This window comes from Ceratotherium simum, chromosome 29 (assembly GCF_057802395.1).
Source record: "Ceratotherium simum simum isolate JZ-2026a chromosome 29, ASM5780239v1, whole genome shotgun sequence".
Classification (NCBI taxonomy): Eukaryota; Metazoa; Chordata; class Mammalia; order Perissodactyla; family Rhinocerotidae; genus Ceratotherium; species Ceratotherium simum.
The window spans coordinates 35,830,143-35,849,570 of NC_141928.1; the positions used below are offsets into that span (position 1 = coordinate 35,830,143).

Genomic DNA, 19,428 nt, shown 5'->3' on the forward strand with positions numbered 1-19,428 from the left:
ATAACTTTTGAACAGGGACCCAGCATTGTCAGTTTATACTGGGCCCCACCAATTTTGCAGCCAGTCCTATTCCTAGACCTAAGATGAGTGGGAGCTAGCCAGCCAGAGAGGAAAGGAGGAGGAAGGCACAGGGAGGGAGCAGGCAGTCCAAGTCCTGTGGAATGCGTGTGCCTGCTCGGGCCACTATGGCTGCCCCGAGGCGAACGGGGTTGTTGCGTGTTAATCATTACATCAGAATCCATGCAGCCTGAGACCCCTGAATGATCAGACAGGATGTATCCTGTCTGTGTGTGAGGACATGAGTCATGTCTCAAAATCATCAGGCCTGGGTGCAGATTTCTACTCCCCCACTTCCCTGGCTGTATGGCTTTGGATGATTCACTCAACCTCTCTGAGCTTCTGGTCCCACATCTGTAAAATGGACATGATACCTCACCCACAGGCTCATGTGGGTGAAAGTGCTTTGTAAGCACTGAGCTAGTATTTGTTCTACTCCCAGACAAGAGGAATGCAAAGTGAACAGCTTCTATAAGTGCAGGGGACAGCCAACGGTCATCTAATCTCCTGACAACAGAGTACACCTTAGGAAGGGAACTATTAGGGAAAATATCTTGACGTGCTGCGTGGAGGAAGGTGAGATTCTGTAGACAAGGCTAAAAAGGAGACAGAGGAACAGTTCTGTTAGAAAGGACTAGAAATTTGGAAGTGGAAGGAGAGAGAACAGTGAGAAAGGAGGGGGCAATGCTCAAGTAGCATGGCAGTGCAGCCAAAGGACTTTCGAGAACAGAGATGTCAAACATTTGATTTTAAGCCATTTGTGTTGCTATGAAGTAAACCCTCTTCTTCCCTCCACTTCACACCCTCCCACAAAATGTCCCTAAACCTTCAGGAACGTTTACTATACAAGCAAAGTCTTGTGGGTTTTGGTGAAAATGAAAGAAAGGGATAAATTCCATGCTTAGGTGGAGGCCACAGTGGGGATAAAAGAAGAAGCAACCACAAGGTGCAGAGGAGAAAATATGCTCCCTGCACAAGCAGGGACGAGGAGCCAGAGGGGACCATGAGCGCATAAGCTCCCCGGAAACTCACAGAAGCATTGAGAAGGCACTGGCCTCTTCCAGCGCCAGGCACAGGAGGAATGGGAAGTTTGGATTAACCCCCTGTAGATCTCACCACGCATGGTCACCGTTGCTGACATCTAGGTTACCTAAGTAACAGGAAACATTTTATCCTCTAGATCCTTAACTCTCAAAGATCCTGAATGCAAAGGTAGAAACACTAGAAAGCAAGACCAGTAACACCGTGGTCATCAGGATCACAAAATAAAAGTCCACACTCTTAAAGCTTTGGAGGGGGTTGACATAAGAAGCTGCCAGCCCGCAGGCTCTGGTGGTGTTGAAGGGCTGTTAGCTCGGCCGTCTGCTCTTGAGGTCATTGCTGTCTCTCTCTCTGGTCTGCCACGCCTGTAACTGGAGAGTCCTGGCAGTCATGGGAGTTAGGGCTCTGTGCCAAGAGGAAATACGTGTGATTTCCCTCCATCCAAATTCCAATGCAAAAAGCCCAGGCAATGTTTCTAGAACTGAAAACCACAGAGACACCACGGGGTGTTGACTTAAACTGTTTTTATAAGAAAGTTACTTAAATATGTCAAACTAGATAAAAATTCATGCTTACATTCCTCACACAAAAGCCAAACAAATTTATAAGTTAAATGCAAACAAAATGACAAAACCAATAAAAAACATATTAACAACATTGATTTAATGGTTTTGCTGAAAAGGAGTTTGCAGCTCCGACACGCGCACAGCACCCGCTGCTCCCGGGCACGTTCCTCTGAGTTGGGCCCGCCTGGTGTGATGACTCAATTATCACACCACTTTTCTTTATTTAAACCACGGCGAACACTTCAGTTACTCAGCACGCCGTGGGATCATTCGGCCTTCACTCAGTTCTAACACACCACTTCTCTACTACATCCACCTTTGTTTTCTCTCCCGAGCTGGTGACGGTCATGGAGCCACCCAGATAAGACACACAAATCGGATGGTGATTGAGAGCCAGTGCTCATTAAGCACCAGCGAAGTACTTCACAGGCATGATCTCATGTAGATCTCACAGGGACCCCAGAGCAGGAACGATTACTGCCACCCTTTTTCAGCTAAAGACCCTCAGACACAGAGTGGGAGTGCCGTCCGGGGTCAGACCGCAGGATGCAGGCTGGGAATTTGAACAAGGGCAGCCCAGAACACCCCTCTTTACTACGTCCTTAAACTGCATCGTCAGAAGTAGCTGGATTTAGATGACCCAGAATATGCCTATCTAATTTGTTTTAGATTTTTTAATTTCATAGGTTTGCACACCTCTGAGATTCATCCACGGCATTCCCTGGGCTCTAAACCGCAGTCTGAGCACCTCTGGCCGGGGAATGTGAGCAGGGAGAAGCAAGATAGAAGATGCTCACACTTCTGGCAGCCCTGGATATGGTATCCACCGCTTAGACAGGACCAGGCTGGCAAAAACTGGGAAATACCCAAATGCTATCAACAGTAGAACAGAAAAAAATCTGATATAGTGTATTCACAGAGCAGAATATTATATAGCAGCAAGAATGGAAAAAAATTACAACTATGAAGGAATCTAAAAAATGCGCAGAGGGCCAGCTCTGTGGCTTAGCGGTTAAGTGCGCGCGCTCTGCTACTGGCGGCCTGGGTTCGGATCCCGGGCACGCACCAACGCACCACTTCTCTGGCCATGCTGAGGCGGCGTCCCACACACAACAACTAGAGGAATGTGCAACTATGACATGCAGCTATCTACTGGGGCTTTGGGGGAAAAAAATAAATAAATAAAAATTAAAAAAAAAAATTTTTTAACTCACAGAGTGAAAGAAGCCAGACACAAAAGAGGACATACTGTAAGATTCCATTGGTATAAAGTTCAAAAACTAATCTATTAGACATCAGAATAGTGGTGACCATTGGTGGGGATGGGTGGTGGGGAGATGGTGTGAGGAGGGCTCCTGGGTGCTGGTAATGTTCTGCTTCTTGATCGGAGCACTGGTTACAGGGCTGTGTTCACTTCATGAAAACTCACACTTATGATGTGTGATTTTATATATATTGATAGATACATACACATATACATCTATTCACACACACATATTTAATCACACATCATAAGTATATACCTTAATAAAATATGCCTTTTCCTTGGCAGGAAAAAAAATTAATGTAGAGTCTGTGAAGATTCTGCAGCCTACAGACAACAGCACACAACAAGCTAAGACTGAACATACTTGGGGGAAAGATTTCCTGCAGGAAAGAGAGGTAAATGTCAAACCTCATCTGCTCTATAGTCTCAAGAAAAACTAGTAAAACCTGGTTCTACGAGACGAGAGATTATAGATAAATTGACGAGACAATGGGCTGAGATGAAAAGGAGAAAAGGTAGGAAGAGAAGGAAGGAGGAGGGAGGGAGGGAAAACTCTGGGCTCAAAGTAGTGTCAGAAGCTCACGCATTAACTCCTCCCCTCTCCCCATTTCTTGCTGCAGTGGCCCACCCAATGGGGAGAAATCCATGTGATAATTCTACCTGGACCATTTCTGGAAACTGGAGTAAGTGTCTCGCGCACACTCCTAAAAGCTCAAGCAGTTTCCTCTGTGTGGGAGAGTGGAGGAGGAGAGCAATACGGGCCGCCCTCTCCCCTGTGCGTGGAGAAGGCCACTTGGGAGTAAATTCTAACTCAGTAGTGGGAAAGCCCAGTGGAATGTTACCAGCATTTCTGAATTTGGTTTTGGAGCCTCTATTCTGAGTTCAAAGGACCACCAGATGTGAGGCTGTTATCTCAATGTGGGGCCTGCAGAGAGTCGTGATTTCTGCAGAGCAGACCCTACAACCACCCACCTTCACTCACTAGTCACCCCCGACCCTGTACACACAGCCTGAAGGTGGGGGTGGGGGGTGGTTCATCAAAGAAGAGGCAAGAGAGTGTAGCGTTCATGGAGCAGCAGCCCCCCACTTTCCCACCCCCTGGGGAGCAGGTGAGTATCAGACAAGTCCTCCTCCCCCTGAGATTGGGGGTATCCAAAGTATTCCTACATACCCTCTCCCCTTTGCCAAGTAAGGGACTGGCAACACCTTTTATGTGAAAACTTCAGAACCAGCAGACTGCCCAATGCCCAGGGCTGATGCTGCTGGGGTGTGGAGAAATGAGCCAGAGAAAGATGGCCCTGCTGAGGAGAGGAGGGGGGCCCAGGGAGGCCAGTAGCATTCCCACAGAGCAGCTTGGCAGGAGAAGTGAGTTTCCCATGAGTTGAGTGGACACTGAGGAAGGTTGTGGGGGTTTCAGCCATCTTAAGAGAGCTGAGGGTGGTCCACCTGTGGGGCCGGCTGGGAGGAACGGGGAGGCTGAGCTTCCAGAGTAGGCTTCTGTATCTCCCTGCTGTTCTCAGAGCATCCTGAGGTCCCAGGTTAAACATGAACGCAACATCTGTAAGAATCCCATCTTCATCTTCAAGGAAACTCCTTCCGCAGTAAAATCCTTCACTTTTCCACATGGCTTTGCAGAAGTGAGATCTTTCCTTTCCCCATCCTTTGATCTCCCCATGTTATATGTCAAAGCGGGGAGATATGACCTGGCAGGACAGGTGTCCCCATTTGCTTAGCCTCTTGGAGACGACAGTTACGAGGTGTCTGCATGTGTTTGCCCTGCAGTCATACCTCCCATCTGGTCATGAGGTTTCTGAAGGAGCAGCTCTGGAGGAGGGGGAACTGGATAGTGACAAGCCTAGAAACAATGTCATGGGACGTGGTTAAAGGAAGCCTTGGGGGCAGAGGGAAAGCACAGCACAACAGCTATTACCTCCTATGGGAGGCCCTCATATAGAAAATGTGTTGTCGTATTCCTCGTTTCTCCTAAAGGATAAAGGAGGACAAACTGCAGCAAATTCCAAGGGGACAGTTGACTCAGCAAAGATAACAGTTTACATAATGGAATGGAGAGCCTCATGGGGAAGTGGCCTCCCATCTCTGGAAGGGTTCAAATAGGGAGGCTGGAGAGAATTCCTACACTGAGTGAGGGGTTGGAATGGATAAGCCCAAAGACCCTTGTTTCTGGGGTTGCAAACTGATGAGTGCATGTCATATGAGGCAAATAGATGTGTTTGCTTCTGTTAAAGGCAGCCCCTGGGCTATGTGTGGACTGGTGGATCATGAAGCCATATCACCTCTTCAGAACAAGGGCCATTTTACATTTTTAAAGGAACAGTATTCCTCATTGAAGGAACATTACTATCTAGTTGACTCCCATTTAGAAGAGCTCAGAGCCTCCTGTTACTTAATGAAACCAGCAATAAACAGAAAAACCATCTTGTCTGCTAGTCTGGAATAAAAATAAGAGAGTTTGGACAATAACCCGTATCAAATGAATGTTGGGAGGTCCCTACTAGCTCAAAGAACCTTTGATTCCTGGAACTCATACTAATATTAGTAGCTAACACTTATTAAATGCTTTCTGTGGGCCAGACACCATGTAAGCACTTTACGTGGCTTAGCTCACAGAGTCATGTAAAAGCATTACGGGATAGGTGGTATTATGGTTATCTTCAGTGAGACAGATGAAGAAAGTCAGGCACAGAGAGGTTGAATAACTTGTCCAAGGTCACACATCTAGTGATGATAGAGCCAGACAAACTCCAGAGACACTAGAGAAGAAGTGATGAGGGTACCACAGAGATTTGATGCTTCGTTTCCCTCGGGAATTTCCTCTCCCTACCCTTTAAATGATGTTGCTATACTTCTTGCCAGGCATACCAAGAAGGTAAAACACAGGAGTCTAGTTTTTCATTTCCCTGGTTTATAAATTTGTGAAAATTAAACTAAAAATATTTCCCCATTTGATTCTTTAAAATGTAAAATATTAAAAAAACAAGTTTTGGGGGGCCGGTCCGGTGGCACAAGCAGTTAAGTGTGCGCACTCTGCTGCGGCCTGGGGTTCACTGGTTTGGATCCCAGGCACGAACCGACCCACCGCATAGCAAGCCATGCTGTGGCGGCATCCATATAAAGTGGAGGAAGATGAGCACAGATGTTAGCCCAGGGCCAGTCTTCCTCAGGAAAAACAGAGGATTGGCAGATGTTAGCTCAAGGCTGATCTACCTCACAAGAAAAAAAAAAAAGCAAGTTTCGGGGCTGGCCCGGTGGCGTAGTAGTTAAGTTAGCAGGCTCTGCTTTGGAGGCCCAGGGTTTGCGGGTTCAGATCCCAGGTGTGGACTTAGGCACTACTTATCAAGCCATGCTGTGGCAGCGTCCCACATGCAAAATAGAGGAAGATTGGCACAGATGTTAGCTCAGGGCCAATCTTACTCACCAAAGTAAAAAAAAGCAAGTTTCTCTGAAACTAAAGTTCCTTTTGCAGAATCCGGTTCACATTCAGAATTTGAAATGGAATATGAAATAGAACAGTGTTCAGTGTCTGCAATGTCAGGTCAGTCCTTTCAAGATTCTATAACTAAATGCTGTGAAACACGTTCTTGACGTGTGGAACTGGATTTCCATCATGTTCAGTGGTGCAAAATTTGACTGCTGGGGGGACTGCATTACGATGATCCTGCCAGGCAGCTGGAGACCCTATTTTGACCTCTGATATTATGTTATATTACGAAGTATACATGCAAAACTAAGCATTTTTTCTGTTTCCCTAATTCAATATTTTATAAGAAAACTGCCAATGAGAATCCTGTTTGAAAATGACTTATGGGTTTAAATGAACCTAATAACCTTAAAAATTATGTATTTGAGGGGCCAGCCCAGTGGTATAGTGGTTAAGTTCGCATGCTCTGCTTTGGCGGCCTGGGGTTCACAGGAAAAAAAAATAGGTATTTAAAAATCATATGTGTCAAATAAACGTGAATTCTTTGGGCTTATTATCAATTGAAAATGATATTACTCAAAAATAGGTATGTTAGAAAGTATATGATGATGTTTTGCTGACCAGAACGCCTAAAAATTTTTAAACATATTTTTGATAAGACTGTACTCCTTCCTTAATAAGAGAACTAAAATTATCCCATAATAAGAGAAGGAAAACATTCGACGTGGAAGACAACTCCAAGTAACTTAAAGCGTAGTGTTCCTTAGTGCATGTAATAAACCCTTATATTGAACACAAATACATGATTTTGTTGATAGAAAATGTGTTTCTCTAGCCTTCACTGAAAAAATGGGTTGAAGGAATGTGGAAGACGTATTGGTTTTAAGGATGTCACATTATTAACCTGCCTGTTTGGGATATGTTGTGAGGGGAGAGGGTATTGCCTGCTGCCTCTTTTAAGCCCTTTGACAGAAAAGCCTGGGAATACCCTGTACACCCAAGGGCAGTACACCAAAATGGCCACAAGGTGTCACTTTCTGATAACCTCTTGCTAACACTGTTCCTCCCAGGGGAAGGAGGGGAGGGTGGAGCGGGAGGTTGACTATATTTCCATGTAATAACCAGAAGTGCATCCCTAAGGATGTTCACTAATAAATGCATCTAGATCAGCAGGGGTTTCCCTATAATGTCCCTAAACCCGAAACTTACATCTTTTTCTTCCCTCTTCATTTTCTTTTCCTCTGGAGCAACCCTGGGCCTGTTGGTATTAGTGCAGATTAGGGATACCAATGCGAAAATTTTCCATCATTACATTTTTGGTCTTCACAAACATTCAATGGGATGTCTTGGGTAGGAATTATGATCCCTATATTACAGATGAGGAAACCAAAGCCCAGAAAGGTTGTAATCAGCCAATGAAAATTCCAGGGGCCAGGTTTCCTGACGCCCAGCACCCCACTGGGGACTGTACACCCTGCCCCTCCCCAGTCCCTCAGAGCACAGGGGTTGGGAGCAGAGTTTGACTATTCTGCTTTTCAGAAATTGATGTAAAATATTTTATACGAAACTGTCTGATATAAATTTGTCTTTATTTATGTCTATAAAGTAAGGCTTTGGCGAGTCTTCACAGGCGCTCTAGGCCACTTTGGCTGGGTCTTGGATGGGTTTCTGAGGAAGCTCACTCTGTTGTTAGGAGTGTGTATTAGCTTGCTAGGGCTGCTGTAACAAAATACAGACTGGGTGGCTTAAACAACAGAAATTTATTGTCTTACAATTCTGGAGGCTAGAAATCCAAGATCAAGGTGTGGGCAGGGCTGGTTTCTTCTGAGGCCTCTCTCCTTGGTTTGCAGATGGCCGTCCTTTCCCTGTGTCTTCACACGGTCTTCCCTCCATCTGTGTCCTTATCACCTCTTCTCACAAGGACACCAGTCACATTGGATTAGGGCCCACATTAATGACCTCATTTTACCTTAATTACTTCTTTAAAGGCCGTATCTCCAAATACAGCCACATTCTGAGGGACTAGGGGTTAGGGCTTCAACATATGGATTTAGGGGGGACACAATTCAATCTGTAACAGGGTAGAAAAGTTGAGAAACCTGCATTACTCTTCCAATTCTTTACCATGAGAATAGTGGTGTTCTAGTCTGTGTCCCAAATCTACACCACCAGAGAGTTGGATGTTATGTATTTCTTTCTCTCAGAAAGCTCCTTAACTAATCTGCTTTTTATATATGTCTCTTGATTGTTTTCTATGGGAGTGGAGCTTGGAGAAAAGGTTTATGATTCCCCTTCTTTTTTTTTTTTTTTTTTTGTGAGGAGGACTAACCCTGAGCTAACATCTGATGCCAATCCTCCCCTTTTTCCCTTGAGGAAGATGGGCATGGTGGGCCCTGTGCTAACATCCGTGCCCATCTTCCTCTACTTTATATGGGACGCCACCACAGCATGGCTTAACAAGCGGTGCGTCTGTGCGCGCCGGGGATCCGAACCTGCGAACCCCGGGCCACCGCAGCGTGCGGTCCTCACCTGTTTACTCTTGAAAGTGAACTTCAGAATTATTTTAATAGGCTGCAAAAAATCCTATCAACCCCTCCAGGAGGTGGAGCTTCTTGTGATGTGGACTGGAGTCCATGACTGGGTTCCAAAGAATAGAACGTTGAAAGGGAAAAACGGTAACTTTATAGCCAAGAAATCTGGCAGAAACCACCTTAACCAACTGATCGAGGTTAACATCACCACGTGCTATCAGATACCCGGATATTACGTGATGAGAGGGGCGCTTCACCTCTGTGGTGGTCTCCCTGAAAACCCATGACCCCCGTCTAATCATGAGAATACACCAGACAAACCCAATAGAGAGTATTCTACAAAACAGCTGACCAGTACTCTTGAAAACTGTCAGAGTCACAAAAAACAAGGAGAAACTGAAATACGTCACAGTTCAGAGGAGACTAAGGAAACCTGACGAATGTGGAATCCTGGATTGGATCCCGGAACATTAGTGGAAAAACCTCTAGAATTTTTCAGGTAATTCATGTATTTGAAATTATTATATTTTTTCAAATATCTATCATTACTTAGCTAGAAAACCTAGAACAACAAGGTATGGTATTTGTTTTATTAAGAGATTTTTAGTATCCAGAAATGGATGTTGAATTTGATCAAATACTTTTTTAGAAAATACTAAAATGCTCATATTTTTTGTACTACAGATGTAAATTTTTTTGTTATTAAAATATCCCTGCATCCCTAAAACACTCCCTTCTAGGTGTATATAATTCCTTGTAAAATGCTGGAATCAATTTGCAAATATTTTATTTAGGATTTTAGCATCTTAATGGTATAGGAATGGCCTGTCACTAGAAAGTAAGAAATACTTGTCTGTAAAAACGTTTGGGCCCAAGACTTCTTCTGAGTTGTTCTTTGACAACTCTTTATTTTATGGTTACCATTTTATGTTATCATTTTATTATTTATGGTACCATACCATTTTACCATTTATTTTATGGTTACCGTTTAACAGATTTTATTATATATACAGGTAGTACTTTGAAAACAATATTGGCAGTTTATATTTTCTGAGCAAAGTGGCCAGTATTTTCAAACTTATCAGCAAAGAGCTGTAATAGTATTCTTCAGCAACCTTTGTAATGGCCTTCTCATCCTAATGTTATATTCAGGTGTGCTTTCTACATTTTTATTTCCTGCCTAGATTTGCCAGAGACTCCTTTCATAGGTTTTTCCAAAGTATCTGCTGTTTTATTTGTGTGTGAGAGGAAGACCAGCCCTGAGCTAACCATGGTAATCCTCCTCTTTTTGCTGAGGAAGACCGGCTCTGAGCTAACATCTATTGCCAATCCTCCTCCTTTTTTCCCCAAAGCCCCAGTAGATAGTTGTATGTCGTAGTTGCACATCCTTCTAGTTGCTGTATGTGGGACTCGGCCACAGCATCGCCGGAGAAGCGGTGCGTCAGTGTGCCCCCGGGGTCCGAACCCAGGGCCGCCAGTAGCGGAGCGCGTGCACTTGACCGCTAAGCCACGGGGCCAGCCCCCAAAGTATCTGCTCTTGAAGTTATTTATAAATTGTATGGATTTCCTGTTATCCAAGTAATTTTTTTCAGTTTTTATCTTTATTAATTCCTTCCTCCTGCTTGAGTCTTCTCCCCTCTCCTGCTAACATTTTGAGTTGAATACTTTTTTATTTTCTTGTTAAGCAATACAAGTATTTAAAGATATTAAATTTCCTCTGAGATCAACCTTGGCCACATGCCATAATAGCTATTATTTACTGAGTGATTGCTATGTGGCAGATACTGATGTAGGTGTTATGAGTATTTTCTAATCTTCTCTCCAAGCCTATGAGGCAGGTATTATTATCACCATTTGATAGATGAGTGACTTGGAGCTCACTTAAATCACTTACCCAAGGTCACACAGTTAATAATCATTGGCGCTAGAATTCTGATACCGGAGTCCATATGACACCAGTGACTAAGCACTCAATGCTGAACTTTGATATGTACAGTTTTTATTGTCTTTCAGCCTCCCCCACCAAATAGTTTACAACGGCAGCTTCTATTCCCCCTCTCACCCAAGGAAAGAGGAAATTTGTTGTTTTTATTTCCAAGAGATTAGATTATTTGATTGACTTTTTTTGGTATTATTTTCAATTTTTCAGGTATTGTGGCCAAAGTACTTGCTGGCACAAAATTTTCTGGAAATCAAAATGTCTTTTTGGGGGCCAGCACGGTGGCGTAGTGGTTAAGTGCACCGCTCCACTGCTGGCAGCCTAGGTTCAGATCCTGGGCGTGCACCGATGCACCTCTTATCAGGCCATGGTGTGGCGGCATCCCATATAAAGTGGAGGAATATGGGCATGGATGTTAGCCCAGGGCCAGTCTTCCTCAGCAAAAAGAGGAGGATTGGCATGGGTGCTAGCTCAAGGCTAATCTTCCTCACAAAAAAAATTGTCTTTTTGACATGGAACATAACATAAAAAGACTAAATAATCCCTACCTAATTAATATGTCAACTTTAAAATAAAACAGCCAGTTATTTTCCCAGCAATATGAGTTTATTCAGGAATAGCAAAGGAATTACAATTCTTCACGTGCAAACTACAGAGAACCACAGGCAAGTCCAGAGAAAAAAGGAGGAGCTCCTGCTTTCCTAGAGAAAAAGGGGAAGGTGGGAGGGGCTATTCTACATGAAAGTTCATTGGAGGAGAGCAAGAGTTCAGGGTGGTGCTGGCTTCTCACTGGCTGAGCTATGGTGTTTTCCATTGGCTGGACTTGTTGCCTGGCAAGAAGAAAATATTCCTATCTCCCACTGGGGTAGTAAAGTAGTAGCCACCCCCCTGTTGGAGATGTGGTCTCTTCCTATTTGCGATAAGTGAAGATGAGTGGTAGGGCGTGAGAGCTCCCTCTACAGATCTTCCCGACTCCAATTTTAGTTGAGGTTTCCTTTATTAATTTTCACAAACTCAACCTTATAGCATTCTGATCTCTGTATCTTTGTTTGTTGTGGTTGTTTTCTAGCAAATTTTACAAAGGCTGAAAGTGATGTGTTAAAATCTCCCATTGCATTTGTAGTATTTCTGAGTTTTCAATGGTGTGAATTCTACAATATAATCTACCATCCTCTTTGTGGCTTACTGCCCTTTGCCTCGAGGTCTACTTTATTGAGTTTTAATTACAGCTAACATTTACTGAGCATTTACTCTGCCCCACACTCTGTGCTTCACACGTATTGCTTTATTTAATTACCAAAACAACTCTAGGGGTAGCAATAGGTGTGGATCCAGGTTTTGTGGGGATTGGAATTTATACAGTATTGAAGGCCTTCTTAGAAAAAATACAAAATTAGATACGAAAATGGATATTTATTTAGAATGAGAGAATAAATCATAACGAATTGAGAGATCTCTTCTGGCATTTGGGAGAAACGCTTCCAGGTAGCAACCTCGCCACCCGAAAAACTACAAATCTCAGCGGCCCCTGAAGGTGAGCTAAAGCTTCATTAGCTTCACGGTAAATCCCCCTCCAGAGGTAGGTTTTTTCCTTAGTTCCATGTTTATAGAAGAGAAGACCGAGACTTACGTTGAGTAAATCGCTCAAGATTGCAGCGTCGGGATCTGAAGATCATGCAAATAGACTGCAGAGTCGCGCTTTACCCACTGCCTCCCAGGACCATCACTGAGCATGCAGGAGGATTTTCTTAAGGATGGCAGGGGGAGAGACGGGGCTAGAAAGGGCTGGAGAGGAACAGTGAAGCCCCTAAAGAGGCAGACGGAAATGGGCTCCACAGCCCAAGTGGAGACAGGCGCCTTAGACAGGAGGGAAGCGGAGAAACCTTCGGGCAAGAGGTAGGAGGCAGGAAGGTGAGCGAGTTAGTCAGGGCCTAGGTACACTTATTTATTTGTTTGTTTACAAATGTCCTGAGCCCAAGCCCGCCCCAGGCGTGCACTGGGCTCCCGCAGGCAGCGGGCCTGGGCGCCCCATCCTGTTAACGCGACCAGCGCGGAGGGAGGCGCGTGGGAGCCGGGACAGAGGCGGGGTGCCCGCGGTCGGCTGAGAGTTACGGGGGCGCTACCGCAACGCCGTGGGTAAAACGCGGGCGGGCAGGGCCCACGAGCCGCACGCGCCCCGAGCGGCGCCGGAAGTGGCGCCACCGAGCCCGGCGTCCTTCTCAGCCAATGGCCGCGCGATGCGCCGGTCGACGGTGATCCTCGTGGCACCTGGAGAGAAAAGGCGGGGGGGCCCATAAGGCGCGAGAAGGGACCATCCTTCTGCGTTATTACGCAGGTTACCGGGGCAATGTAGCCAGGGACAGGCCTCTCTTCTCGCTTCGCTCCCGCCGGCTAACCCAGCTCAGTGACACCACGCTTTCAAACCGAGGAGCGCCTCACGCCCGGAGTTGCCCTCAGTAAAGATGGCAGACAGGCGGGGAGCTGGGGGGAGGGAGCCGGAAGTAGGCGGGTGGGAGGAGCCTGCGGGGGCGTGCCGAGGGCGTGGCCCGGCTGTCGAGAGGCCGGGAGGGGCGTGGCCAGACTCCCCAACAGACTTTGGGGTCAATGAGGCGTACAGAGGCCAGCGAGCGGAGTCCCTCCGTGGTCTGCCGGAGGCGGGTCACCACTCGCTCGACCCCCCCAGATAGCTCCTTCTTGGAGGTACCCCCTGATCTGCGAGATTTAGCCAGAGTTGGGCTGCCGGCCTCAGTCCCTCGGCGGTCCCTGGCGGCGATGGAGGGCGCCCAGGAGAGTCCCGCGGAGTCGAGCCCCCCCGCCCCCGGGTCTGAGGAGCCCGCCGGCTCGGGCAGGAGCCCCGAGGTGTTGCCTCCCGAGGAGGCGGAGGCCTGCGCCCGGCCCCTGGAGATGGCCCCCAAGAAACTTTGTGGATATTTGAGTAAGTTTGGGGGCAAAGGGCCCATCCGGGGCTGGAAATCCCGCTGGTTCTTCTACGACGAGAGGAAATGTCACCTGTATTACTCGCGGACCGCGCAGGATGCCAATCCCCTGGACAGCATCGACCTCTCTAGTGCGGTCTTTGACTGCAAGGCGGACGCCGAGGAGGGGACTTTCGAAATCAAGACTCCCAGCCGGATTTTCACCCTGAAGGTAAATGGAGCGGTTTTTTCCTTTTCAGCCGGGCTGAGTTCTCAGGGCACGGCCGGGCGCGGCTGGGTGGTCACAGTAAATTTATAGGAACAATGATCACCGACCCGGATCACCCCAATGAACCCTGGGTGCCCGGGGTTTTGTGCTTTCCAAAGCGCGTTCACACCCATTTCCCCGTTGGGTTCCTCTGACAAACGCGGGGATGGTGGACTCATATTACTACGGATCAAGAAACTGAGTCATAGAGAAAGGAAGTGACTGCCCGAGGTCGCGCGTCTTGAGAGTGCAGAAGCCCGTGCTTGGAGTCCGATAGGCTTTCTACCTCTTAGCACTGCATCAAAACTTTTACTTTTGGGTGTGCGTAGCAATGCAGTTACCTTCACTTTCTTACTTGGGGCTAAAGTATAGTCAAGATATGAGCTTTATAATCCTCTCTTAAGGCCGGGATTCTGAATCACTTTTCTTGTGTTTTGGCCAAGGGGAGCGAATGCTGAGGAAATGCTGGCAGGGATTGGAAGATAAGCACTTTGGTTTCACTGATCAGCCTAGATTGTTCGTCCAGGCATGCCTAAATCTGTTTGCCGGTCAGTGGGTTTTGTTTTGTCTTCATGTTTAACTGAGAAAGCCTGAAACAGTGGAAAGGCCGTGTGCTTTGAAATCAGGCCGGCTTGGATTCAAATTCTACATCAGCTACTTACTAGCTGTGTGACTCTGGGCAAGTTACTTAACCTCTCAGAATCTAGGTAGTTTGTGAGATTTAAAATAAGGTGTGTAAGCATCTGGCACATCATAAGCACCTCCAAATTGTTTAATTAATCCTGGCACTGTAGAATACAGCCTGGCACCTAGTGGCTCAATAAATGTTTGTTGAATGAACACATGGTTATGGAACCAAGGTCAGAATGTTCATGTCAAGAAGAGGTGCTCCAGAACTTAATTGGAAAGACAGATCTGGGCTAAGAGTTCTGGGATTCACACTCATCAGAGAAGAGGGTGCCAGGAGGCAGCCTCCCCCCATCCCTACCTCCAGCCAATTTGGCGTCTGTTGAGACCCCTAGGTGGAGCCCACAGCTTCGGTTCCCCTTTATTGGCTGGGCCTGGCTGGTGGCCAGGGGGACCAGCTACAATAATGCAAACCAGGAATTCCAGGTCAGGCAAGGCAGGCATTTGAGAGTTCACGTGGTTTACGGGTCATGTGTCTCCTCCCACAGGTTGAATGCTGTCTACAGGTTCTCCCACACACGACCTTTACTATTCCGTTGGTCTGGGGGTGTGCCTTGCTCTGTGCTAGCCAGGTACAGGGTGTGGAGCCAGGTCAGACCTGCTGCCTGGTGCTCAAACAGCCTAAGGTCTGGTGAGGGAGACTGACAGGGAGACGGGCCCACAGTAAAATGTTCTATAGACACTGTGATAAATCTGTACCAGGAAAATGTGGTGATGGGGGTTGGGGGCTAGGGGTGGGTGTCAGCGGTCAGCTCCACTGAGTGGGAGGAGCCATCCAGAAAGGGCATCATGGAGGAGGGGACGACACTTGAGGCTTGAAAGAGGAAATAGGTTTTCTACAAGCAGACAGGAGGGAGAAGGATATTCCAGGCCAAGAGAGCCCCGGAGCAAAGATAGGAAGACAGGAGACAGCCTGAGTGTCCAGGCAGGTCACAGGAACCTGGGGTACAGAGGGGGCTGAAAGTTGGGGTGGGAGAGCAGCGACCTGAGGCTGGGGCATTTGTGAGTTAGGCCAGGGAGCCTGGACTTTGTCCTGTGGGCTGTGGGAAATTGTCAAAGAGCTTTCAGCAAGGCAGCACCGTGAGATTCGAATGTTTAGAAAGCTCAGTCTGGCTCCTGGGTAGAGAACAAATTAGGAGAAGGCAAGGCTGGTGATCAGGGAGTTCATTGGGGGGCATCAGGAGAGAATGATGGCTAAGCCAGAGCTGTGACAGTAGGGAGGGGGACAGGTGGGGGTGGCTAGGGATATGAGGGAGGAGTCGGGATGGTTTGTGTAACTGGCTGACTGGTTGGCCCAGTCACTGACAGGAGGGAACCCAGGATGGGGACACCACATGACATCAAGGTATATGTCCCCTCAGTAGACTCTTACGTTCCAAGAGGGTAGGGGCCATGTGTGTTTGCTGTCCACAGCATATCCAGTGCCCGCCACAGTCCCTGACACGTAGCGTAGGTGCTCAGTATCCACTTATCTAATGAATTAATAAGATGGGGTATTTGGGTGGGGGCTGGAGCTTGTCAGCACAAGGTCATGGTGAAGCCCTGGCAGGGGCTGAGGTCTCTCAGGGAAAGTGTTTAGAGAGAGAAGACTGGTGGGCATCATTTTATCTTATTTGATACCCGTGATGGGCCGAGGGCCTCTTTGGTGGAGCCCTCTGGCCTCGTGGGCGCCTCACCTGTGGGCGTCTTGAGAGGGGGTGCTTGCCCTGGTTGCCCGGGGCCTGCTGCTGTCCTCACATGACCTTGACTGTGGGCAGCTCTGTGAGGCCCACCTCCCACTCCAGGCAAGCTGCCCGGCTTCTGCAACCCAACTGATCCCAGGCCTTCTCTATGTAAGTGACAATTTCCTGGCCATAAGTTACGACAGAGCTCTGGTCTAGAAGTGGGAGACTCGGGTTCTGGGACCAGCTCTACCACCACCTGCCTGGGCAACTTCAGAGCCTTAGTTTCTCCATCTGTGGAAGGGGCTGGTCACTCCTGCCCTGCCTCCCTCCTGGAGGATCTGGCAACATAATGGGTGTGAGAGTAGGTATTTAGACCGTTGAGTGCTGGTTGACTAATGACCAGCATCAACCGTTACCTCATTTGCGGGGCCTGGAGGGTGCCATTATGTTGTTGTAGTGTGCATATGGCTTTCCAGTCCCCAGTCATATCCATAATTTCAGTGCATCCCCAAAACAGGAGGGATTCTCCCCAGTCCACAGAAAGTCAGCTAAGACATTGAGATGTTGCACAGGGAGATAGTGATGGTACCAGGGCCCCACCCAGGTCAGAATGTTGAAGCTCGTTCCCTCTCTCTTAGCATCTCCAGATTCCTTTCTCCAGCGAGCACGTTTTGCGCACCACTCTGTCAGGTCCTGTGCTGGGCACTGTCCTTCCCTGACCTCAGTTCATCCTCATGACTGACTGCCCTGTGAAATGAGTGCTGTCATCACCATAGGACAGACGAGGAAACAGAGGCCCAGGAAGGTCAAGGAGCCTCTGAGTGGGAGCCCAGAGCCTGATGATCTTCTGTAGCCAAGAAGCCTGTGGTATCTCAAAGGTGGGCCCATCCACAGTGACAGTTTTTTCTGGGAAGGACAGAGTTACCAAGCCTCCGCATCCAACACCCAGTGCCACCGTGCGGGCACAGGGCCTTGCCAACTAACACTTGTGCTTCTCAGGCTGCCACCAAGCAAGTGATGCTGTACTGGCTGCAGCAGCTGCAGATGAAGCGCTGGGAGTTCCACAACAGCCCGCCTGCGCCTCCCGCCGCCCCTGACGCTGCCTCGGCTGGGCATGGGCCTGCCCTGCGCCTCGAGCTAGGTACCCAATGGGCTCCCTCCTGCCCACACGCCTGGGGCTCTTGGTCACCAAGCCTTTACCCTCCTGTTGGGAGTGAGTGGGAGGGGCCCTCTGCTGAAGAAGCAGAGAGCCAGGGCTGGGACTGAGGATCAGCTAGGGCAGCAGGATAGCATCAAGGGCAAGAATATGGGCTCTGAGGCCAGGCTGCCTGGTTCCAATCCTAATCCTCTGTGGTCTTAGCCAAGTTGCTTAACCTTTCTGAGCTTCTGTTTCCCTCTCTGTAAAATGATACCTAATTATACCCACTTCTTAGGGCTGTTATGAGGAGTAAATGAATCCATACACCTTAAGTGGTTGGAACAATGCCTGCACATGATCAGCGCTCAATAAAGGTCAGCTGCTATTATGGGACGGTCTCAAGAAATGAAACTTTCGTGGAGTTGCTGTGAGGAAGGTTAATGAGAAGTTGAGGTTCTTTTTCTTGCCTCTTACACAAATGCTTTTGTGCTGTAAGTTGGGTAGATGAGTGAGTTCATCCCTGGTGTTCCCATGAGGCAGGATCCTCCCCCCACGTGGCCCACAAATGAAGTTTCTTGATCCCGCATCCTAGAACATCCCAGCATGGAGGAGTCCCACAGATCATGCCCTCCCACCCCCATCCCACAGCCAGGAGTGTGACTGGCAGGTTTTAGTCTCCAGACAGACCACCCACAGCTTCCCCTGCAAGAGCCTGGAGAGTGAGGTCCCAGCACAAAGCCAAGCAGCTAGGATGCCTCATCCTCACTTGATGGGGAAGCTGGATGGCTGGGGGCAGGACTTGTGGCCAAGTGCCTCCTAGAACCCTGTACCCGGCTGTTTTTTGTTTTTTGTTTTTTTTTTTGTGAGGAGATCAGCCCTGTGCTAACATCTGCCAATCCTCCTCTTTTTTTGCTGAGGAAGGTTGGCCCTGGGCTAACATCCATGCCCATCTTCCTCCACTTTATATGGGACGCCGCCACAGCATGGCTTGCCAAGCAGTGCGTCAGTGCGCGCCCGGGATCCGAACTGGCAAACCTCAGGCCGCTGCAACGGAACGCGCACACTTAACCGCTTGTGCCACCGGGCCAGCCCCATACCCGGCTGTTTTAACATGTCCCAAACTGAGCTTACCTGCCCTTGACCCTCCTCCTCCCCCAGTTTCCCTTCGTCAGTAAATACCCCCTGTTTACCCAGTTGCCCCAGTAACCGGGAGCCCCCCTCGCCTCTTCCTGGTCTCAGTTAGCCAGTCCAGTCCGTCACCAGTGCTGGCCACGTGGGCCCGCTGGCCTGCACGTCAGACCCGGGCACCCCTCAGCGCTGTTGCCCTGGGTCAGGCCTCAACTCTTAGCTGGAAAATCACAGCAGCCTCTTCTCCAGTGTCCCCGTGTCCCAGCCTGCCACCTTGGACCCATCATCCTCACTGCAGCCAGAGTGAGCTTTCTAAAATGAAAGCCTGAGCCCCACCGCCTCCACGGCCGCCTGCCACGTCCCAGTCCCAGTCCCAGCGTTTCAGCCCAGTGCTCAGGCTCGTCCTCCTCGTCTCCCCTCTGCCTGCCCCCCCGGCGCCCACCTCCTGCTTTACGCTTCGGCAGCACCAGGGGCATCTGGTCTCTCTTTTCTGCCTGGCAAGTTCCTGCTTCTTCTCTGGCCAAGCGGTGGTGTCACCTCCTCCTCTTGCCAACCCCCTCTGAGAAGCCTTCTGGAACTTTGCCAACTGGGCTTTGTATGAGCCCTCAACAGTTTTTTCAGATGGTTCTAACGAGGCCTGTCACATTGTGTTCTAATTACAGTGTCCTTGTGAGTCTCTGCCCACTCGCCCTCAAGGGTGAGGGCCGTGTCTTTGTCCCCAGTACCTGCTGCCCTCCCTGGCACATGGGATATTTGTTGAGTGAATGTGTGAGCGAGCATTGAATTTT

General features: G+C 48.4%; 1 protein-coding gene across 5 annotated transcripts in view; it reads left to right on the forward strand.

Moving 5' to 3' along the window:
* Window positions 1–13,435: 13,435 nt before the first annotated feature.
* Window positions 13,436–19,428, forward strand: part of TBC1D2 (TBC1 domain family member 2) — a 52,597-nt gene continuing 46,604 nt past the window's right edge. For 3 of the 5 annotated variants that reach the window (XM_087419416.1, XM_087419417.1, XM_087419418.1), the window contains exons 1-2: window positions 13,437–13,987; window positions 17,374–17,515. In XM_087419416.1, the coding sequence (XP_087275542.1) occupies window positions 13,445–13,987; window positions 17,374–17,515 (685 nt within the window). In that variant the 5' untranslated portion in view covers window positions 13,437–13,444. Of the gene's footprint in view, window positions 13,988–17,012; window positions 17,253–17,373; window positions 17,516–19,428 lie in introns of all 5 variants that reach the window. The other 2 variants (XM_087419420.1, XM_087419419.1) reach the window with 2 other exon arrangements.